The 18011-nt window shown below is 37.1% G+C and overlaps 2 protein-coding genes across 4 annotated transcripts; one reads left to right on the top strand and one right to left on the bottom strand.

The window, feature by feature from the left end:
* The first annotated feature begins 573 nt into the window (after positions 1–573).
* On the top strand, positions 574–1158 carry LOC122063901. Its single transcript, XM_042627590.1, has one exon. It carries the CDS (start codon positions 738–740, stop codon positions 978–980), a length of 243 nt encoding a protein of 80 aa, XP_042483524.1. The 5' UTR covers positions 574–737; the 3' UTR covers positions 981–1158.
* A 4671-nt stretch (positions 1159–5829) lies between these two features.
* LOC122063898 (DEAD-box ATP-dependent RNA helicase 53, mitochondrial-like) lies at positions 5830–13096 on the bottom strand. 3 transcript variants are annotated; one of them, XR_006135504.1, is made up of 9 exons: positions 12397–13096; positions 11568–11695; positions 10990–11401; positions 10481–10579; positions 10018–10242; positions 8828–8989; positions 7381–8030; positions 6346–6409; positions 5830–6100 (listed from the first exon to the last, which is right to left on the bottom strand). XR_006135504.1 is itself a non-coding variant. In XM_042627587.1 (9 exons), the coding sequence occupies exons 1-8, from the start codon at positions 12817–12819 to the stop codon at positions 7398–7400; spliced, it is 2049 nt and encodes a 682-aa protein (XP_042483521.1). In that variant the 5' UTR covers positions 12820–13096; the 3' UTR covers positions 5830–6100; positions 7381–7397. The 3 variants fall into 3 exon arrangements, 2 of the variants coding, with proteins under 2 accessions (XP_042483521.1, XP_042483520.1); XM_042627587.1 differs by lacking the exon at positions 6346–6409 and having other exon boundaries at positions 7381–7861; positions 7895–8030; XM_042627586.1 differs by lacking the exon at positions 6346–6409 and having other exon boundaries at positions 12397–13095.
* Positions 13097–18011: the final 4915 nt, after the last annotated feature.

The following is an 18011-nucleotide window of genomic DNA, read 5'->3' on the forward strand; positions in this document are numbered from 1 at the left end:
AGAGAGAGAGAGAGAGAGAGAGCTGCAGCCGCTGTCGCTGACTAGGAAGAAAAAAGCTCTGAAAAAAGAGGGTTCGAGAGAGAGATACATTCATGCTGGAGAGAGAGAGGAACAAAAAAAAAAGAGAATCGAGAGGACCGGCCAGGCAACATTCTTACGTGGCTACTGAGGGTGATAAGATGTGACAAGTGTGGATTGAAGCTTTGGATATTTTCTTTCAATTTAACTGTTCTCAATCTAATTATTTTCTTAAATCTTGCGATTAAAATATCGCTAGCACACCAGATACCAAGGTGTCATGTTAACTTTTTTCTATCTCTCCCAAAAATGTACCAAAAAAAAAAAAGGTTAGACCCATGTGATTTGGATAGGTGAGTACCTCTACCATTCTTTTTCCTTTTCTATGTAATCATAAGACATACGTGTCTGTCGTTGGAAAACAAAAGTGGGCATGGCCGACAGGTGTATTCATAAGGAGTAACACGTGGCTTCTGTGTGATCAGGTTCTGGCTCAGAGAGATGGAGATGGAGATTGAGATGGGTTAATGCTATTTGAGTTGTTTTGCTATTTATATTTGGCTGTACCTTTGTAGCTGTTGCATAATTTTGGTTTAAGAGTCTAGAAGCAGGATCTACTAATTAAATTAGTAGTTTTTAGATTTGAGAAGCCGAAAGAGGCGGCTGGCCGGTAGGGAGGAGAAAAGAGAAAAGGAAAGGAGAGGAGAGGAGAGGAGAGGATGTCAGGAGCGCAAGGAGCGCAGCCGAAAGAGTCGCTGACGGCGACGACGTATGAGTCGGTGGGAGGAGGTGAGAACAAGACGAGGACTGATCCCCGATCAACCGAGGACGTCGGAGGGATTCAGATTGATAAGCTTCAAGACAAGGTCAAAGATGCTGCCGGCAAAGGTGGCCCTGTCTTTGGTGCCGGTAAAGATGAAAACAAACAAGACCTCGGTGTCACCGGCACGGGCACCGGTTAGCCACTTAGCCTGCCCGCCTGCCTTCCTTATAAATGTTGTAGCCTTGTAGGGTTCCTTCCGTGTAGGACTACTGTATATGTTTGTACTTTTATGAATCTCTAGTTTGTTTTGTATCATCCTCTTCCAAAGCATAATTAGAGTTAATCAAATTTAACTCCAAAGTTAATTTAGTTGGCAAGAGACTTTTCCCTCAAGAAACGTGGGTTTGATTTTTTTTTTTTAGGTAACTCCCCTAGGCTGTTTAGTGCTCTATTTTTAGTGGTAGTTTTTATTTAATTTCAATATGACTATTGTGAGGTCAGTATAAATCTATAGATCCATGGATTAGTTTCTAACCTGAATAGCTGGTTGGAGAAAAAAAATGTTTAATCAAATTTTCTTGAGATTTTCGGTGATAAAAGAAGGGAATAAAAATGTGGACATTGGAAAAAGGAATTGATGGCAAGATGGATATCTGAACCCAACTCACAATTACTATTAAAATTAAAATATTTGCATTTATTCCTCTCCATGTATCAATTTTTCCAGATGGGTTTGATGCCAAGATGCTTTTGATCTACAAAATAAATTAGTTGTTCAATTTCTTGTATTAAGAAAAACTGTTCCATTATCCTAAGGGTGAGGAAATATAAATAGAAAAAGAATACAAATAACACCCTCTAATCAGAGGTTTAATCTAATCGAAGAATATCTAAGGAGAGCCCTCAAACATTATTAAAGGGGAGCCCTCCATTATGCCCTATGCCGTGTTTTTATGTGGTATATATATTGTACTTATCACTTGAGACAAACTCCATTATACCATCTTTGTTGCTATCGAGCAAACTGTGGCGGTTTATTAAAAGGTAAACATAAACTCCACTAGTAGCCAAAAAGTCCAACCGTAATCTGCTTTAATAATGGTGGAGATCTTTGTTGAAACAATTCAGGTCGTTGTTTAAGGTCGGGAAATTTCACTCTCTTCCCCTAAATGTTTCATCTATTATATAATTCTCTTTTGTGAAGTTTATAATTACAATTTTTTTCCTCTTAAATTGTAGATTCTATCAATCGCATCTTGATCATGAGTAAAAAATCGTTAAGTGAGGAATCATATGTTACAAAATTTCTTTAAATCTCAAAATACCCTTGATTCAATGGAGTTGACCTATTTGACCTCAATTTTTATTGTCAACTTCTTCTTAGGAAACCATTGACGGATTGGGAGATAGGATTTTTGAACTTGTGATTTATAATTTTGAGATCGGAGAGGGTGGATTTAGGGTTTTGGCGATCGATTCCGCGTGTCATTGTTGAAGTCTTGAAGACCGATTACTCCCCTCTCTGAAGTCGCGTTTGGGTTTCAGATATCCGCCTCTCTGTTTGTTCCCGGCTTTAGAGGGCGATTGCAACAGCTCTAGAGGGCGATTGCAGCGGTAAGAATTTCGGATCTCTACTTATCTTGCGATCCATATATGAGATCCTGTATGACCAACTTCCGATTCGAATCATATAAGAATCAATGAAGACCGATCCCCTGGATTTGGGCATTTAAACTTGCCGGCCATTGATTCGGCCCTGTACCATGATTTTTCACTGATTAGAGTTTACTCAGCTTGGGATCAAGACCTGGAGTGCTCTAAATGGCGAAATCATTCTTTATAGTACCCAAGCTCTTGAAAAACAGAATTGGGCATCGATTGTCTGTGTCGATTTTGATTCAAATCGATAGGAATTGATTGGAATCTGCAAGAATCAACCGGAAATGGAATAGAAATATAGAATAAAAGCGAAATCAGCCTGGATTGGATGTTTTTCACCCCCGTAAACTCGACAATTATTTTGGGACCTTGAGGCCTACTTATGGGAGGCCAAGGTAATAATTTCTGCAAAAGAGAGAGAGAGAGAGTCCATTATTCTGCAGTGACCTGGGTGGAAAGCTTTACTGTTTTGCAGGGACAGAATTCTCTGTTTGTTCGTATCTATGCAGGTTTGTTCCTAATATTTACCAGAAGGGAAAAGGGGTAAAAAGGACATTTAACATCTGATTTTAACTCTGTTAACACCAAAAGGTACGAGAGTGAAATTTCCTCTTAAGATTATTATCTTTGAATTGACATCCCAACTTCTAAATCCTTAGTTTAATCCAAGTAAGCTTTAATACTAATTAAAACCCTCAACCAAACAAGTGATATTCTTACTTAGATTAATGTTTATGCTTTGTTTAACGTATTGTTTGGGTTGGGAAAATCTTTTGTGAAAGGTTTTTGGTACTGTTATCTCCCTAGTGTATCACATCCAATCCAAATCTTATCATTGACTTACGATGTTTCTTTTTCTTGGCTGACCCTGTTGAGTAACCCAAAGAAGGGGGCAATGGTCATATGACTGTCCATGGTTAAAAACATGAGTGGACTACTAAAAACATGAGTGGAAAGATGGGAGGTGGAGTTGTCTCAACATACGTGACAATTGGTAGTTGGCAGGGTATAGCTTTAAAGGTATACAGTTTACATATCTTCTAATACATTGGTGATTCGAAATTTCATCCTTCTATAAACCAAAGTAGTAATTTAACGAGTTATTAAAATAGAGATAGAGACATGATGATCTTATGAAATCTTAGGAGATTTGAGACCCATGAGGATTTATGGCTTATGAATATATTACTTTTTCAGGTGAGAGAATGCTACACAATAGCATATGTATACAATAGTACCCACAGTCAATGGGAGGGTGTGTTTGAGCATCTTTAGTGGGGTAGTGCACTATTTTTGTATACACTGTTTGGCATGGGTACACGTTATTGGGTAACTGGTAACATTCTTTCTTCCTACTTTACCCCAAGAATAAATCTCATGGGATTCTTTCATTAATTAAGGGTGAAAAGTGAAATTTAAGAAAATATTTACCTTAATTAATTAAAAATTTTTTGGGGGTAAGAACCTTAATTAATTAAGGATTTCCCTTAATTAAATCTTCAATGACTACGTGAAGGGATTTTATTTTATTTTTTTCACATAGAAAATATTTTGGATTGCGTTGAAGTCTCTGTGGCCTGTAGTGACAAATTGAAGTTTGTTTGGTACTGAATTTCTTTTGCCACAGAACAAATTTTTTCTAGTTTCTCTGGAGTAGATGTCGGGTGACATATATGCTCATGTCTCACAATTTATGGAAAACCATTATAAAATTTCATGCATAGGTTTGAAGATATATAACAATAAATTAAGGAATATTGCAAACAAGACATGAGTAGATTCCAAATTATGACCCGAACCACCGGCTGGGAAAGGTTTCTAAAGTATTATAATGAACAATTTGAGGAGTACTATGGCAATGAAAAGAAAAGGCCTATAAGGATCATTGAAATTGATATCAACACCATCATTACATGATAAGTCTAATTAAAACCTAAACGTGCAAACTACTAATGAATCATGGACTTTCTTTTAAAGACAAAAAAAAATGGTAATATAAGCTTAAACCCCATGAATACAATCATACCCTTCAATCCTAATTTATGCATTTTTTTTTTTTTTTTTTTTTTTTTCACTTCTCTGTTTTGCACGCTCATCTTTACATGGAATTTTCATGTAGCTGATTCTCTTAAGTTGAGATAACGTTTTAGATGTTGTTGAATGTGAATCAATAATATTTTCACCCAAAAAAAAAAAAAAAATCAATATGTTTTTGCTTCATATGTTTGATCTGGTCTTCATCAAATCTTTTTCTTCTTCTTCTTTGTTTTATTTTTTTCCTTTTCATTTTTTAGGTAAAAGCACGTCAAATTGACTTCTTAGTTTAAAATGTATCGGAGATATGCCCAAATTACTTTCAATATGTTCTTTTTTCTCTTTAATTTATTGTTTCCTAATTCTACCACTCATCTATCTATTAATTTTCAACTTTATTAATCAGAGAGTAAACAATTAGACTCAAGGAATTATAAAGAAAGAATTACTAGCAATGCAAAAAAAAAAGAGTAAATTACTAACATTCAACATCCTATACACAAACTTCCACCGAAAAAAACCATCCTCTACACAAACGAGTCTACGAGAAAGATGGTAATTGCTTTAGTTCCTCAATTCATCCTTGCGAAAATCCAAGTCGCTGGTGGCCACATCGTCAATGGCGTCGTGGCATGGGCAGTCTTCCCAATCATCTACTGGTAGCCCAAGAACATCGTATTGTCGAAACCAGTAGTAGAAAGGGACGCAAACAAGTGCACCGCAGAGATACTCGGCAGCGATTATGGACGCAATGCATCCGAACACACCCATGGTACTGTTGTTACTGTTGGAAGAAAATACTGTGCACTATATGCGTAATGAGAAGAGATCAAGATGTGCATTATGGGATATGCACAACTCTTTATTTATACTTTGTAGCTTCTGTTCCTTGTTACACTAGGAGTTTAGGGTTCTTTCTCCTCTCCACTACTCCTACTCACGTAAGGATTAGGATTAGTGGAGGCCAATTTGATCTAGATTTCAAAAAATCATCCTAAGTTCCAAACCAGTAATATAGAAACAACCTTAACACGTTTGTTGACTTGGTATGGGATTAGGGATTAGGAAAACTTAACCCGTGTTTGAGCTTAATTATGATTAGTTGGAAATTTTATATAATGCAGCAATAAATCACCTGCAACCCTTCCCGAGAGAGAGAGAGACATCTAGACACTGAGGTCTGGGCATTCACATTACTAATACTACAGCCACGGTCTGCTGCGAAGCGGTGGCCGGTAGACAAACATCTGTGATTTTAAACCACATTGTAACCATAGTTTTAAACAGTAGCCTTCATGGGAAGTCAAGAATTCGCAGTAGGGTAAGGACATATAGGCTGTAATATAAACAGAAAATTGAAAATATGGCACTTGGGATTTGAAATAGATTAGAAGAATAATTTCTGTTCACTGGGTAAGCCCCCCACCCCCCACCCCCCCTTTTTTTTTTTCAAATAATTTCTGTTCAATATGGATCTAACATTGAAGTAATCTGAAAAGCTTGCACTTCACTTCAACCATAAATCTAGTCATTTGCTTGAATGCATAATCCAACTCGTGGCCAGTTCACCAAATCTTGATGTTGCATCATTCGAATCCATCTTTCACCCCATGGCCATCATAAGATCTGTACCACAAAAAATCCAAAAACAGCTAATAAATCAATACAAGTCTGATGATACACTGCAGCTCAGGTATTTAAACCATAGAAGCACAGTAATGGCAGTCTAAGAACCCCAACATTCTCAATGCTATTTACAAAATTTTCCAATTGTCATTCAGTCAGGTCAAGTGTGATCACAGAAAAATCAAATGCAACAATCTATACTAATTGCACCAAATGACAAATCCATTCAATTGAGGAAATACAACCTGATGCCATGTGATAGATGGAGGTTTTGATGCACCAGTGGATGGGTCCCAGCAAAAAGTCTATCTGCTAGGCCAAGGAGCAATCAGTCAGCATTTGGATGCTCAGTGGATACCATCCAAATTTCATCCGACCATCTAAAATTGTGGTAGATATATACTCATTAGCACACTCAAACATCCCACACAAAGGCCAAATAATAGGCTTTTTTTTGGGGGGGGGTGGGGGGGTGGGGAATGTGTAATTTGGCTTTCTTTTGCCAGGAGATGCTCACCACATTGGAACTCCTACATAGAAAATCATAATCTCAATCACAAATGGCATTTAACACTATCACCAGTTCCACCACCACAAAGGAAAAATTGTTATGAAGGTCAAGTGAGCACTATCTAGAGCATCAGGCTTGACAAGAATAAATGAAGCCAAACCAGAACCTGTGAAGAAGAGAATTGAGAGAAAGACAAAGAGATTGGGGGAGGAAGGCTTATGCGATAGGTAATATCCAACCTATCACCAGCCAGTCTCTTCATATTAAATCTGAAACAATTACATACTCTTCGTAGGAATCTAAGGACATAATATATATATGAGTAGGACTCTAAAGCCTAATAGACTAACAAAGATAACTTGTAACAAATACCATCCCATGATATGGTCATCCATAGACCTCCAACCGATACATACACTAACACCAAGATGTCACGATCTCTTGGTGCGATGACACATCAGCTGGATAAGGCTTGCACGCAATGTGTTTATCAACTAGTCTTCAAACAGAAAACCAATTAATCCTAAAACCATCATATAAGAGTTTTCAATGAACCCACAAAGAAGCAAAAGTAATAGATACAACCAAAGCCCAAGAAAAGGTTGTGTTTGGGGTGGGAGGTACTATTACTGCATTTAACCAAACCCCCCCCCCCCCCAAAAAAAAAAACCAAAAAAAAAAAAAACCATAAGAATAGTAAGAACCAAACAAACAGCAAATTTAAAACCCTACATCCACTGTCATGTGTAAGAAGCAATACAGAACTCACCTCCAAATATATTAGAATTAAATCCTCCCAGGCCTCTTATCATCATCAAGACTACCATGACTCAAGCCACCAATAGAGCTAGCACTGGATCCACCAAATTGACTTGAACCAGAATTCCCAAAACCACTCGAGTGACTCGAGCTAGGATCCCCAAAACCACTTGAACGCCCTGAATTAGAATTCCCAAAACCACTGGAGCGACCTGGCCCACCAAAAGCACTGGAATGACCTGAACCACCAAACTCTCCAAAGCTGCCTGAACGGCCAAATCCAGAACCACCAAATTCGCTAGAGCGACTTGAGCCATAACTGCCAAATCCACCACCAGATTGACCCGAGCCTGATCCACCAAAGGAACCCATTCGACTAGACCCTGACTCACCATAATTACCCACACGTCCTGATGATGGACCACCAAAGCTACTGGAACGGTCAAATCCAGAACCACCATAACCGCCAGAACGACCAAATCCAGAACCACCATAATCGCCAGAACGACCAAATCCAGAACCACCATAACCGCCAGAACGACCAAAACCAGAATCACTGAATCGACCACTTCCTGAACTTCCATAAGAGCCAAACCGACCACCACCACCCATCTCACTGGACATAACCCTGTCTTCAGCCTCAACAGCAATCCTGGGAAGCTGGGGACAAGTGATAAGGTAATCAGTCTCTGGCAAGAAACAAAAAGCATATTTATGCAGATGCGTGTGTCTGTACTGTAGGTAGAAATAGACAATAGCATCTCTATAGTCCCTTTTTCTGAGTTTAAGAAACCACCCTCTACCACCCCCCCCCCCAAACAAAAAATAATAATAATAATTAAAAGAGGATTTTTTTTTTTTTGGGGGGGTGGGGGGGGTGGAGGGGGGTGGGGCACATCATCTGCAACATGGGAAAAATAGCATGGTGGCCCTCACTCCCCATGTGCCAGGTAAGATAACACTTAAAAAGGGTCCCATTTTCTCAGTAAAAATTTCAGTCCAAATGCACTCGTCATGTGGCAGAATGAAAGTTAAGAAAATGTTTGAATAGAAAACATTACTTTAAAATGGTATAAAGACTTATATTATAAGGAGAAAGTCCAACTGATGGAAGCCAACAGTTGACTTGGGTTACAAAAATTGATAGGTGACCATTCGAAAGAGATTATATATATCCAGTCTTAAGAAATAATAAAATTGTTGGTGTTGTTTGGGGTGCATGAAGATGGAGGTTGACAGAAATCAAGGGACCACCACATAACTTGCCAGGTGACCACACACAAATCCATTACATTACTCTGTCACCCCCAAGGATGGTAAGGATTCCCAAGATGTTTTTCAGACTACAGCTCATCCAGAGACAGTAACATATGAATGGTCGTGGACTATGATCACACAGGTTCTCTGAAGGTAATGTTTGTGTGCCTAAGTGCATGAAGATGGAGATTGACGTAAACCTCTGTAAACTTGGATCCCACATCCCGCTCTATCATTCTGACACCTCGCAGCTGCTGATCTGTATAAATCAGAATAGCACTTCCCTTCTTTCCAGCACGTCCAGTTCGGCCAGATCTATGAACAAAGATCTCTGAACTATTTGGAAGCTCATAATGTATCACCTGAACATAAAACAAGTCAAGTTGGAAAACAGCTGAAAATATGGCAGAACATCAAGAAATATTTGTCTCTGGCATAGCGCTAAATGAAGTAGAACTTGATGCAAAAAATGAGACTACAAGTTTAATAAGTCCACCTAAAATAAAGTATAACTAGAATTCAGATAAGACATTCACAGAACATGAGGATGAGATATACACACATAGGCGCCTCCAGATAGACAAATTGGTGGCAAATTCCGATTATTTTTGGTTTGATTTTTCCTCACATATTGTCATCAGAAATTACAACAATATTAAGCCGTCAGCCTCCCTTTTATTGGAAGGAAAACATTTTTTATCTGCAAAAGGAATTAGTTAACCACCTATAGTCACATTGACAACCAATTCAACATATCTGGCTACTTCGTTGAGGCATTCAGGTTGCAGTGGCTTCTACCCCATAAAGCAAGGAGGTTTCATTTTATGCCAATTCTTTCCTTTCAGCAACTACAGTCAAATACCATCTTGGTTTCCAAATATATTTGGTTTGATTGTTCCTCATATTGTCATAAGAAATTACAACAATATAGAGCAAGGAGGTTTCATTTTATGCCAATTCTTTCCTTTCGGCAACTACAGGCAAATACCATCTCGGTTTCCAAATATATTTGGTTTGATTGTTCCTCACATATTGTCATAAGAAATTACAACAATATAGAGCAAGGAGGTTTCATTTTATGCCAATTCTCTCCTTTCGGCAACTACAGTCAAATACCATCTCGGTTTGTGGTACATAGAGAGATTTCTGATGAGTTTTCAGGGCAACTCCATAGACAATACTCAGCTATAGGCTCCTCCCTTTGGATTGCACATTATCGCCAAATGACTTTACAGAGATACCTTGCAGCAAAAATTGTGGCCTGGGTCATTCTTACTCCAAACTATACAAGGAAACTTGGATAACATAATGACATCATTATCATACATAAACTAAAGAAACATGCTGTTAACTCAATGTTTTTAAGAGCAAGAATGAGAAAACCTCTTACCAGATCAACATTAGGTATATCAAGTCCACGGGCAGCCACATCGGTGGCAACTAAGACATTAAAGCTCCCTTCCCGAAAGCCTGCAAGTGTCCTTTCCCTCTGATTTTGTGAGATATCCCCATGCAAAGCTTCACATCTAAAACTTCGACCCATAGCATATGCCAAGCGATCAGCATCACGTTTAGTTTGTGTGAAAACAATACATTTTCCTCCTTTTGCATGTTCCTAAAAGGATGAGATTGCCACCAAGTGAGAGGGAGAGAAACTAATTTAGACTGAACAATCGCATAGTATTCCTTGGGTTTCGGAGGAGGAGAAAGTTAAGCATTCAAAATAGCAATTCAGTCACGGGAACTAGGTTAGCATGCAAGCTTGCATGATTCTTCCAAGGCAAGAATGCTGCTTCAAGAAAATAAAAGGCAAGAAAAAAAGGCAAAGCATGGGGAAATTTCTGGAGTCATACAGTTATCAGAGGACCAATAATTGATGCCTTCCCATACATATCTGATGCAATTGAATATAGAGTAATCCCTTCTGCCAACTTCTGATCAGAATCTCCTACCTGTGGAAGAAATCATACTGTTCATACAAAAGAGGTTTGCAATCAAAGTGAGAAAGAAACTTGCAACAGATAAAATTTCACCATACAAAAAATAAAAATAAATAAATGAATCTTGCACCGTTTTTCCTCTTCCCCCCAAAGTGAGCAACTACGGATCTATCTACTAAACGATCTTGCATCAAATAATGCAACATTCTACAATGCTACAAGTCAAGCATTCATACACATCTAAACTTAAATAGCATACATATCTTCTGCCGAATATACCGTTACCACTAATGATAGATATCAATTAATGATAACCATAATGCAAACAGAGACATGAGCATTTCCATACTTTGTGCCTTCAGCTTTATGATACCTTCATGATTTATCAACTGAATATGAACCAAAGTGAAATGCATACTCACAAGATCAATCGTTAATGGATCATTTAGATACTTCTGGGTGAGCTTTCTTATCCAATTTGGCATTGTGGCAGAGAACATCATGCTCTGACGCTTCTGGGGTAACCTCTCTAATATTACTTCAACATCTTCATCAAAGCCCACGGCAAGCATTTGATCTGCTTCATCCAGAACAACAAACTGAACCTCGGACAAAACTAAGGAACCTCTCTTAAGCAGATCAATAATGCGACCAGGTGTGCCAACAATGACATCAACTCCATAATCAAGAGTGTTCATTTGCCGCGAGATTGGCACACCTCCATAAACACAAAGTGTATCCAAATTCGGGGCAGATTCATGGAATTCCTTCTCAACTTGCCGAGCAAGCTCTCTCGTTGGAGCCAATACCAAGGCCAACGGATTTCTCCCACGTCTGAATAGACGACAGAAAACTAATTAATGTATAAAGAGGGGGGAACATCATGATTCAAATTAAACACACACTTCTCTGCCAACTAAAAACCTAATAAATAATTTACCGTATCAGCATAATTAAAATTCCTGGAATAAATGAATTAATGTGGCAGGCGGCAACATACCCATGCTTAGCATTGAACTGAATTATTTTATCCATAATGGGAATCCCAAAAGCTAGAGTCTTCCCTGTTCCTGTCCTAGCCCGGCCAATCATGTCACAGCCTTGCATTGCTGGTTCCAACACAGCTCTCTAGACAAAAAAGGCCAGGAAAATAAAATAAATAAACATAGTTGCAAAAGCATACAGGGTATCAGGATTTTTTTTGGTAACAGGGTATCAGGATTTTTTAAATCAAGATAAACATGTAGGAAAATAAGTATCTAGGATTCATTAGACAATGCAGCAGATGCCTCATTAATGCACAGACGATAACCGAAGTAAAACCCAATTTTGGTGCTGTTTACTGTATAGCGAAAGAGACCACCATGAAAGAAGTTAAGAGTCAATTGTTAGTCTACATGAAAACAGTAGAAGTCTGAAATTTGGTTCCCTGACAGCCCCTGATTAACTGGAGTTCCATTTAGTTTCATGGTGTATCATCAACATAAAATCTCACAGTGATCTATTGAAATCCTCCTACAGAATATAAGCATGCTGCAAACTGCAAGTTGACAATGTTTCCTGACTGCAAGTTCAACCATTTCAAGATGATATTTCTACTGTGATATTAAGCACATCAGTTGCTGATTAAAGAGATAATCAAAATAAAGGACAAATAGAAAACCTTCAAAACTTGTAAGGAAGGGAAATGTAAAACATGATAAATTAATACTATGAGAAAACACTTGTTTCCCTTCTTCTTTCAAAATTTCAATTGATTGTGTTGAATCTTTGTTCCTATAATTCTAAACCAAAAAAGCAGCAGCAGCGGCAGCATTTGAAAATGGTACCTGAATTGGGAAAAGCTTAGTGATTCCTCTCCTTGCGAGAGAAGAAACAATTTCAGGAGCAATCCCCAGCTTCGCAATCTCAAGCCCTTCCTCGTTCTCTCCACCGACCTTCTTCCCCGAAGACCTCTCCTCATCATAGTAATCATCAACCGCATTCTCTGCTCTTGCAGCGATTGAAGCTCTAAATTCCAACGGAACAGTCGAGAAATGAAAATCTCTAACACCCAAACCAAACCCAAACTTCGCCGGAAACTCAGAACACGAAGATGAACAAATTTCACCATTAAACACAGAATCTTTAACAGTTTCAGAAGCTATTGCAGATGGATCAAAACGAAATGACCCCAATGAGATCAAAGCAGTTCGAGCCTGCTTCGATGCCAAGGAAGCAATCGAAGCTGACTTCCTGAACAGGTGATTCATCTTGTTTAATGTTTCTGTAACCTTTTAAACTCAGAAAGGTAACAATAAACGTCCCAAGAACCAAAGAAACATGAGATTAATTGGAGCTTTCCAGGTAGAGAAACCCCACAAATGAATTGGGTTTTCTCAGGCGGTGGGAAGAAGAGGCGGAGTAGTCCGAGATCCGCAGGGGGTTTAGGAGAGAAGATACTTAGGCGAAGAAGAAGGGTTTTAACCTCTCTCTTTTCCCTTCTGGGGGGAGAAGGGTTTTAGACTTTTAGCCTCCGCACATGATTGGGAATTGGAAGGAGAAGGGAAACGAAACATTATGCTCATAAGGAAGATGGCTACCATAGTTCTCTCGCCTTAAAACCGTTCGATCAGAAGCTATTTAACATATATAGCTAGAATCGTCTATTGTAATAAAAAAATTCCAATCCAAGAGTATGTTATAAAGGAGTACAGTAAGGTGTTGTTCTATTCCTTTTACCATAAAAGATGCTCTATTGTCCTAAACATGACTTCGTTGGTTTTCACTTTTCATTCTAATAGCGAAAATAGAGGAATTCAACCCTCCTGTAGCGCAACATGGCGTTCAGCGTGGATGCCGATTTAATGATCATAAAAGCTTTGATCGCATCTAACGATTGTGTCTATGATAATGTAGAAAGTTTTTTATCCTACGACGAGGTACGATCAGGTTTATCAATTGGTTCTGATTGATTTTATCGATTTGGACTAGGTTTTGATACTCGTAAATGGATACATTCATTGTGGGTGTAAAGAAATTTAATTAAAAAGATAATAAAAATTTATAAGCGTGTCCATAATTATTTCTTTCCAAATACGATCAGACAAAAAATTAATTTACACAATTTTCCAAAACATCAAGTTTCTACTCTGAAATTTCTAAACACATAAAATATAAATAAATAAATCTAAGCACAACCAAATGGTCGGTCACAAAGTTTTTAAATTCAGATCAGATCGGTTAGGATCGTTTGGATTAGATCAATCTTCAATTCTGACCGATCCAATATCGATCCACTCGCAAGGCAAGAGAGTAAATTAAGTGGTTCAAAAATACCAGAGAGAAAGAGAGATGGTAAATCCATCCAATCCAATCCAATCCAATCCTATCTAGTACTGATTCGTATCAAACAATTGATCCTGAGTTTTAAAACCTTGGTTGGTAATACTCTTTTCTTACTCAGAAGCACATTCAATGACATTATTTTGTTTGGAATCTTTATTGCTCATGCGGCTTCTTGATCTTCCACAAAATAAGATAGTTTGTCACATTTTTAACTTGCAAATGGCCCATAAATGAATTTGGTTCCTATCCATCCGGCTGCACCCTTCCAACCCTCCCACCACCCATGGCTGGTGTGGGATGGAGCTAGAGAGTACAGCCGGATGGAGAAGATCCGGGATCCCACAAACATGTGATAAAGCTGATAAAAAAAGATGTACCTGATGTATGTGGCTCTTGCATATACATGGTAAGGAAGGGTGAGAACTACACAACTTTGTCCTAAAAATACCGAGAGGCTATTTCGACTGCATAACCATTAGAGTTGAATTTTTATTTATAATCTGATGCCGAAAACAACGATTAGAATTTGCTGACATATATTGAAGGGCACTGTCCCTTGCATGTTATTTTACCTCCACTACTGATGTAAATCAACATCACAAGAGAAAAGGGGCAAGAAGAATGTTGATCAATATATATGGACATTATAAATCCAATGCTATGAAATTATCGAATATTTAAAACGAGGAAAGCAGGTAGGTAAGCATCCATAGCCTTGTCCATGCAATTGACATGTGTTTTAACACAACGGTAAGAAAACGATAACAAATTATATTAAGAAAAATAAATAAATAAATAGAAAAATTCGAACCAGATCTCCAAACCAATACATGATTTGTCCATGCAATTAACATGTGTTTTAACACAACGGTAAAAAAAAAAAAAAAAAAAGTAACAAATTATATTAAGAAAAATATAAATAAATTGAAAATTCGAACCAGATCTCCAACTAATACATGACTAGATTTGTCCAAGATATATAGACATTATCAATCCAATGTCATGGAAAGAGTCAAATATTAAAAAAAAAAGTAAGGTAAGCATGGAGGACTAGGATTTTTTTTATTTATTTTTATCAAATACCCATGCCAATCACCATAGTCTCGTCCACATTAAATGTTTTAATCGGTTTGGTTCCGATGTAAACAGTTCGATTTAGTTCGGTACAAGATCTTTTAGGTAAAATAAAAAATGAATCATTTAATAAACGGTTTCATATATTAAAATAAACGGTTGTGATTTAAATGAATTTTCTTATGTTTTCTAATTTTTTATCCAAACAACTTCTTTAGTTTTAAAATTTTGAGTGAAACGTATGTAAATTGCAACTTTGAATTGAATTGTTTATTGTTATATATATTTTTTTAAATAGTTGTTTAATGTAAACTTAACTTAAATATTAATCGGTTTAACTGTTTATTTAAACGGTTCAAGTGAATTGGAGGTCCAGGATCTAGGTAGCAAACCCCATCTAGTTGTGTCTACTTCATTACTATTTTTATGATTTGCTTCTTGACACTTATTTTTTCTTTTTTCAATCATTGCTTGGATCCATGTGGCCGACCTCATTAAGTTGGGATAAGATTTTGTTGTGGTTGTTGTTGTTTGTTGTTGTACCAATGGTTTAAATTTTAAAACCACAATCAAATCACGGTTTCCATTTTCAAACCAAAATCATACAATTTAATAAATAGTTTCACAATTTTGTTGTCAACAATTCGCTTCGATTTTGATAAGAAGTTTTGATTTCAAATTCACATCCTTAGTCCACAAGAAGTGAGATGTTTACTATGTAACTTTCAAGATATCTTTTCTAATCGACACTGAGTGAACAAGGATCACAATAGTCACTGTCTCGTGTGAGTATTTTTTTCCCTGAAAAGTACCAAGCTAGGTGTGTTTTCAAATAGCGCTTTCCCCATTCTTTTAGGATTTTTGGACTTCACAAGGAGTACTTTGTTAGCCTAGAATGGCCAAAGTTGTTCTCTGTAAGTGTCAATAATCTGACTCCGCGTAAATAAAGATCACAAAAGTCTATTTTCTGAGTGAACAAGGATCATAAGATATTATTGATATTTTTCTGGCTCCATATGAATAAGGAGATTCGAGGTAATCTTTCTCATATATAAATAAAAATGAAATGATTTTTTCTCTAGGAAACCTTAAACAATGTTCGTAGAATATTTTACTCAACATAAACAAATGAAGTGTTATTTTTTTTATTTTCATTTTTTATGCAATCTCAGTCAAAGGGGTGTGCTTGGTCCAATGATAAAGGTACGAATGTTACAACCTAGAAGCGGTTAAACAGTCAAAATAGTTTCTCAACATTTTTGGGGTAAGGCTGCATAGTTTTCATTTCCAGATCTCACACATGCGAGAGCTTTGTGGAATAGGAATTTTTGTGTCATTGAAATCAATTGAAATCGAAAATACCTTTCGAACTCACTAAAAATTAAAAAAATATTATACATAAGACTGTAACAAGCGATTATTGCGAAAGTTGGTGAATACAACTAATTTTCATTAAGAACTTCGTCTTTGGATCAAAATGAAAAATTATAATAGAGATATAGATTGAGAGAGAAGGAGATTATAGAATTTTAATGTGGTTCGGTTGATTCAAAACCTACATCCACAGAAGGGATTTTTCACTATTTCATTCACACTTCCACCCATTCTCTTTTAAAGAACAAAGAGTGGAAGAGATTCACACTGTACAAGGAAAGTTGTTCAATGAATTTTCCATAGTTGGGACTCTTATCTTCTTTCCATTTTGGTTACATGAATTTGATTCACAATTTTTACCAAAAAAAATTGATTCACACTTACCTACAAGAAAACTTCAACGCCAAGAGATCTTGTAGTACATCATCTTCCTCACTTATACCCAAACCATCAACTTCCGGAACCGTGGTGGAGCAACAATGGTGAGCCTTTCCTTTTCAGGATGAAATCCAGAAAAAGATATTTGTTGGTAGAAGTATAGAGGAGATGAAATAACATGCAAGGGCTAGTGCCTATCGGCGTTCGACAAATATTCAGCTTGTAGAGAATACAAAGTGTTGTTTGCAATAATAGTACAGGAGAAGCAGAAGACGGTGGAATTCGGCACAACGGTAAGGTTGCTCCATTGTGACTTTATGGTTGTAGAGTTGAGTCGAGAAATAACGTCTTCGTAAAACAGAGAAAAACATGCATACATTATGGCCTTCCCTAGACCCCCTGGCAGGAGTTTCAGGCCCTAATTACGCCCTTTGAGAAGCAGACAAGAATGTTGTAATTCATTCCCCTTTATATAGAAAACCAATGGCAAGAAAATAATAAAGACCCACACCAGTTGCTGTAGCCTCCTCCATGCAAGCAACATGTGTTTTACATCAACAGTAAGAAAAAGGTCAAAAAATGTATAAAAGGAAGCGAATAAAACAAATAAATAAAATCAAATCATATATAATGCATGCCAATGGTTGCAGCTTTGTCCACGCAAGCAACATGTGTTTTACACCAATGGTAAAAAAAGGTAAGAAAAATGTATATAAGGAAGAGAATAGAACGTATAAATAAAATCCAACCATGTAAAACCCACAGCAATGGTTGCAGCCTTGTCCACGCAAGTAACATGAGTTTTACACCAACGGTAAAACAAAACAGTAAAAAAATATATAGAATAAAGAGAATAAAACAAATAAATAAAATCGAACCATATAAAACCCACACCAATGGTTGCAGCCTTATCCACGCAAATAACATGTGTTTTACACCAATGGTAAAAAAAAAGTATAAAAGGAAGAGAATAAAACAAATAAATAAATCGAACCATATAAAACCCACACCAATGGTTGAAGCCTTGTCCACGCAAGTAACATGTGTTTTACACCAACGGTAAAAAAAAATGTGTAAAAGGAAGAGAATAAAACGAATAAAAAAAATCGAGTCATATAAAATCCACACCAATGGTTGCAGCCTCGTCCATGCAAGTAACATGTGTATTACACCAATGGTGAAAAAATGGTAAAAAAATATATAAATGAAAATAGTAAAACAATTAACAATCTAGGAAAAATAAGACACCTCAATTCCTGCAGCCTCATCCACTCAAGTAACATGTATTAAA

Source organism: Macadamia integrifolia, unplaced genomic scaffold (assembly GCF_013358625.1).
Source record: "Macadamia integrifolia cultivar HAES 741 unplaced genomic scaffold, SCU_Mint_v3 scaffold149, whole genome shotgun sequence".
In the NCBI taxonomy this organism is placed as follows: Eukaryota; Viridiplantae; Streptophyta; class Magnoliopsida; order Proteales; family Proteaceae; genus Macadamia; species Macadamia integrifolia.

Bases quoted from the DNA above. Each gene is read 5' to 3' on its own strand.
- LOC122063898 (XM_042627586.1), bottom strand. From the start codon at position 12,819: ATGAATCACCTGTTCAGGAAGTCAGCTTCGATTGCTTCCTTGGCATCG. The intron at 10,580-10,989 runs GTGAGTATGCAT...TTTCTTCCACAG, and splicing joins ATCCATTAACGATTGATCTT to GTAGGAGATTCTGATCAGAA. The intron at 10,243-10,480 runs GTATGACTCCAG...TCATCCTTTTAG, and splicing joins TTATTGGTCCTCTGATAACT to GAACATGCAAAAGGAGGAAA.
- LOC122063901 (XM_042627590.1), top strand. From the start codon at position 738: ATGTCAGGAGCGCAAGGAGCGCAGCCGAAAGAGTCGCTGACGGCGACG.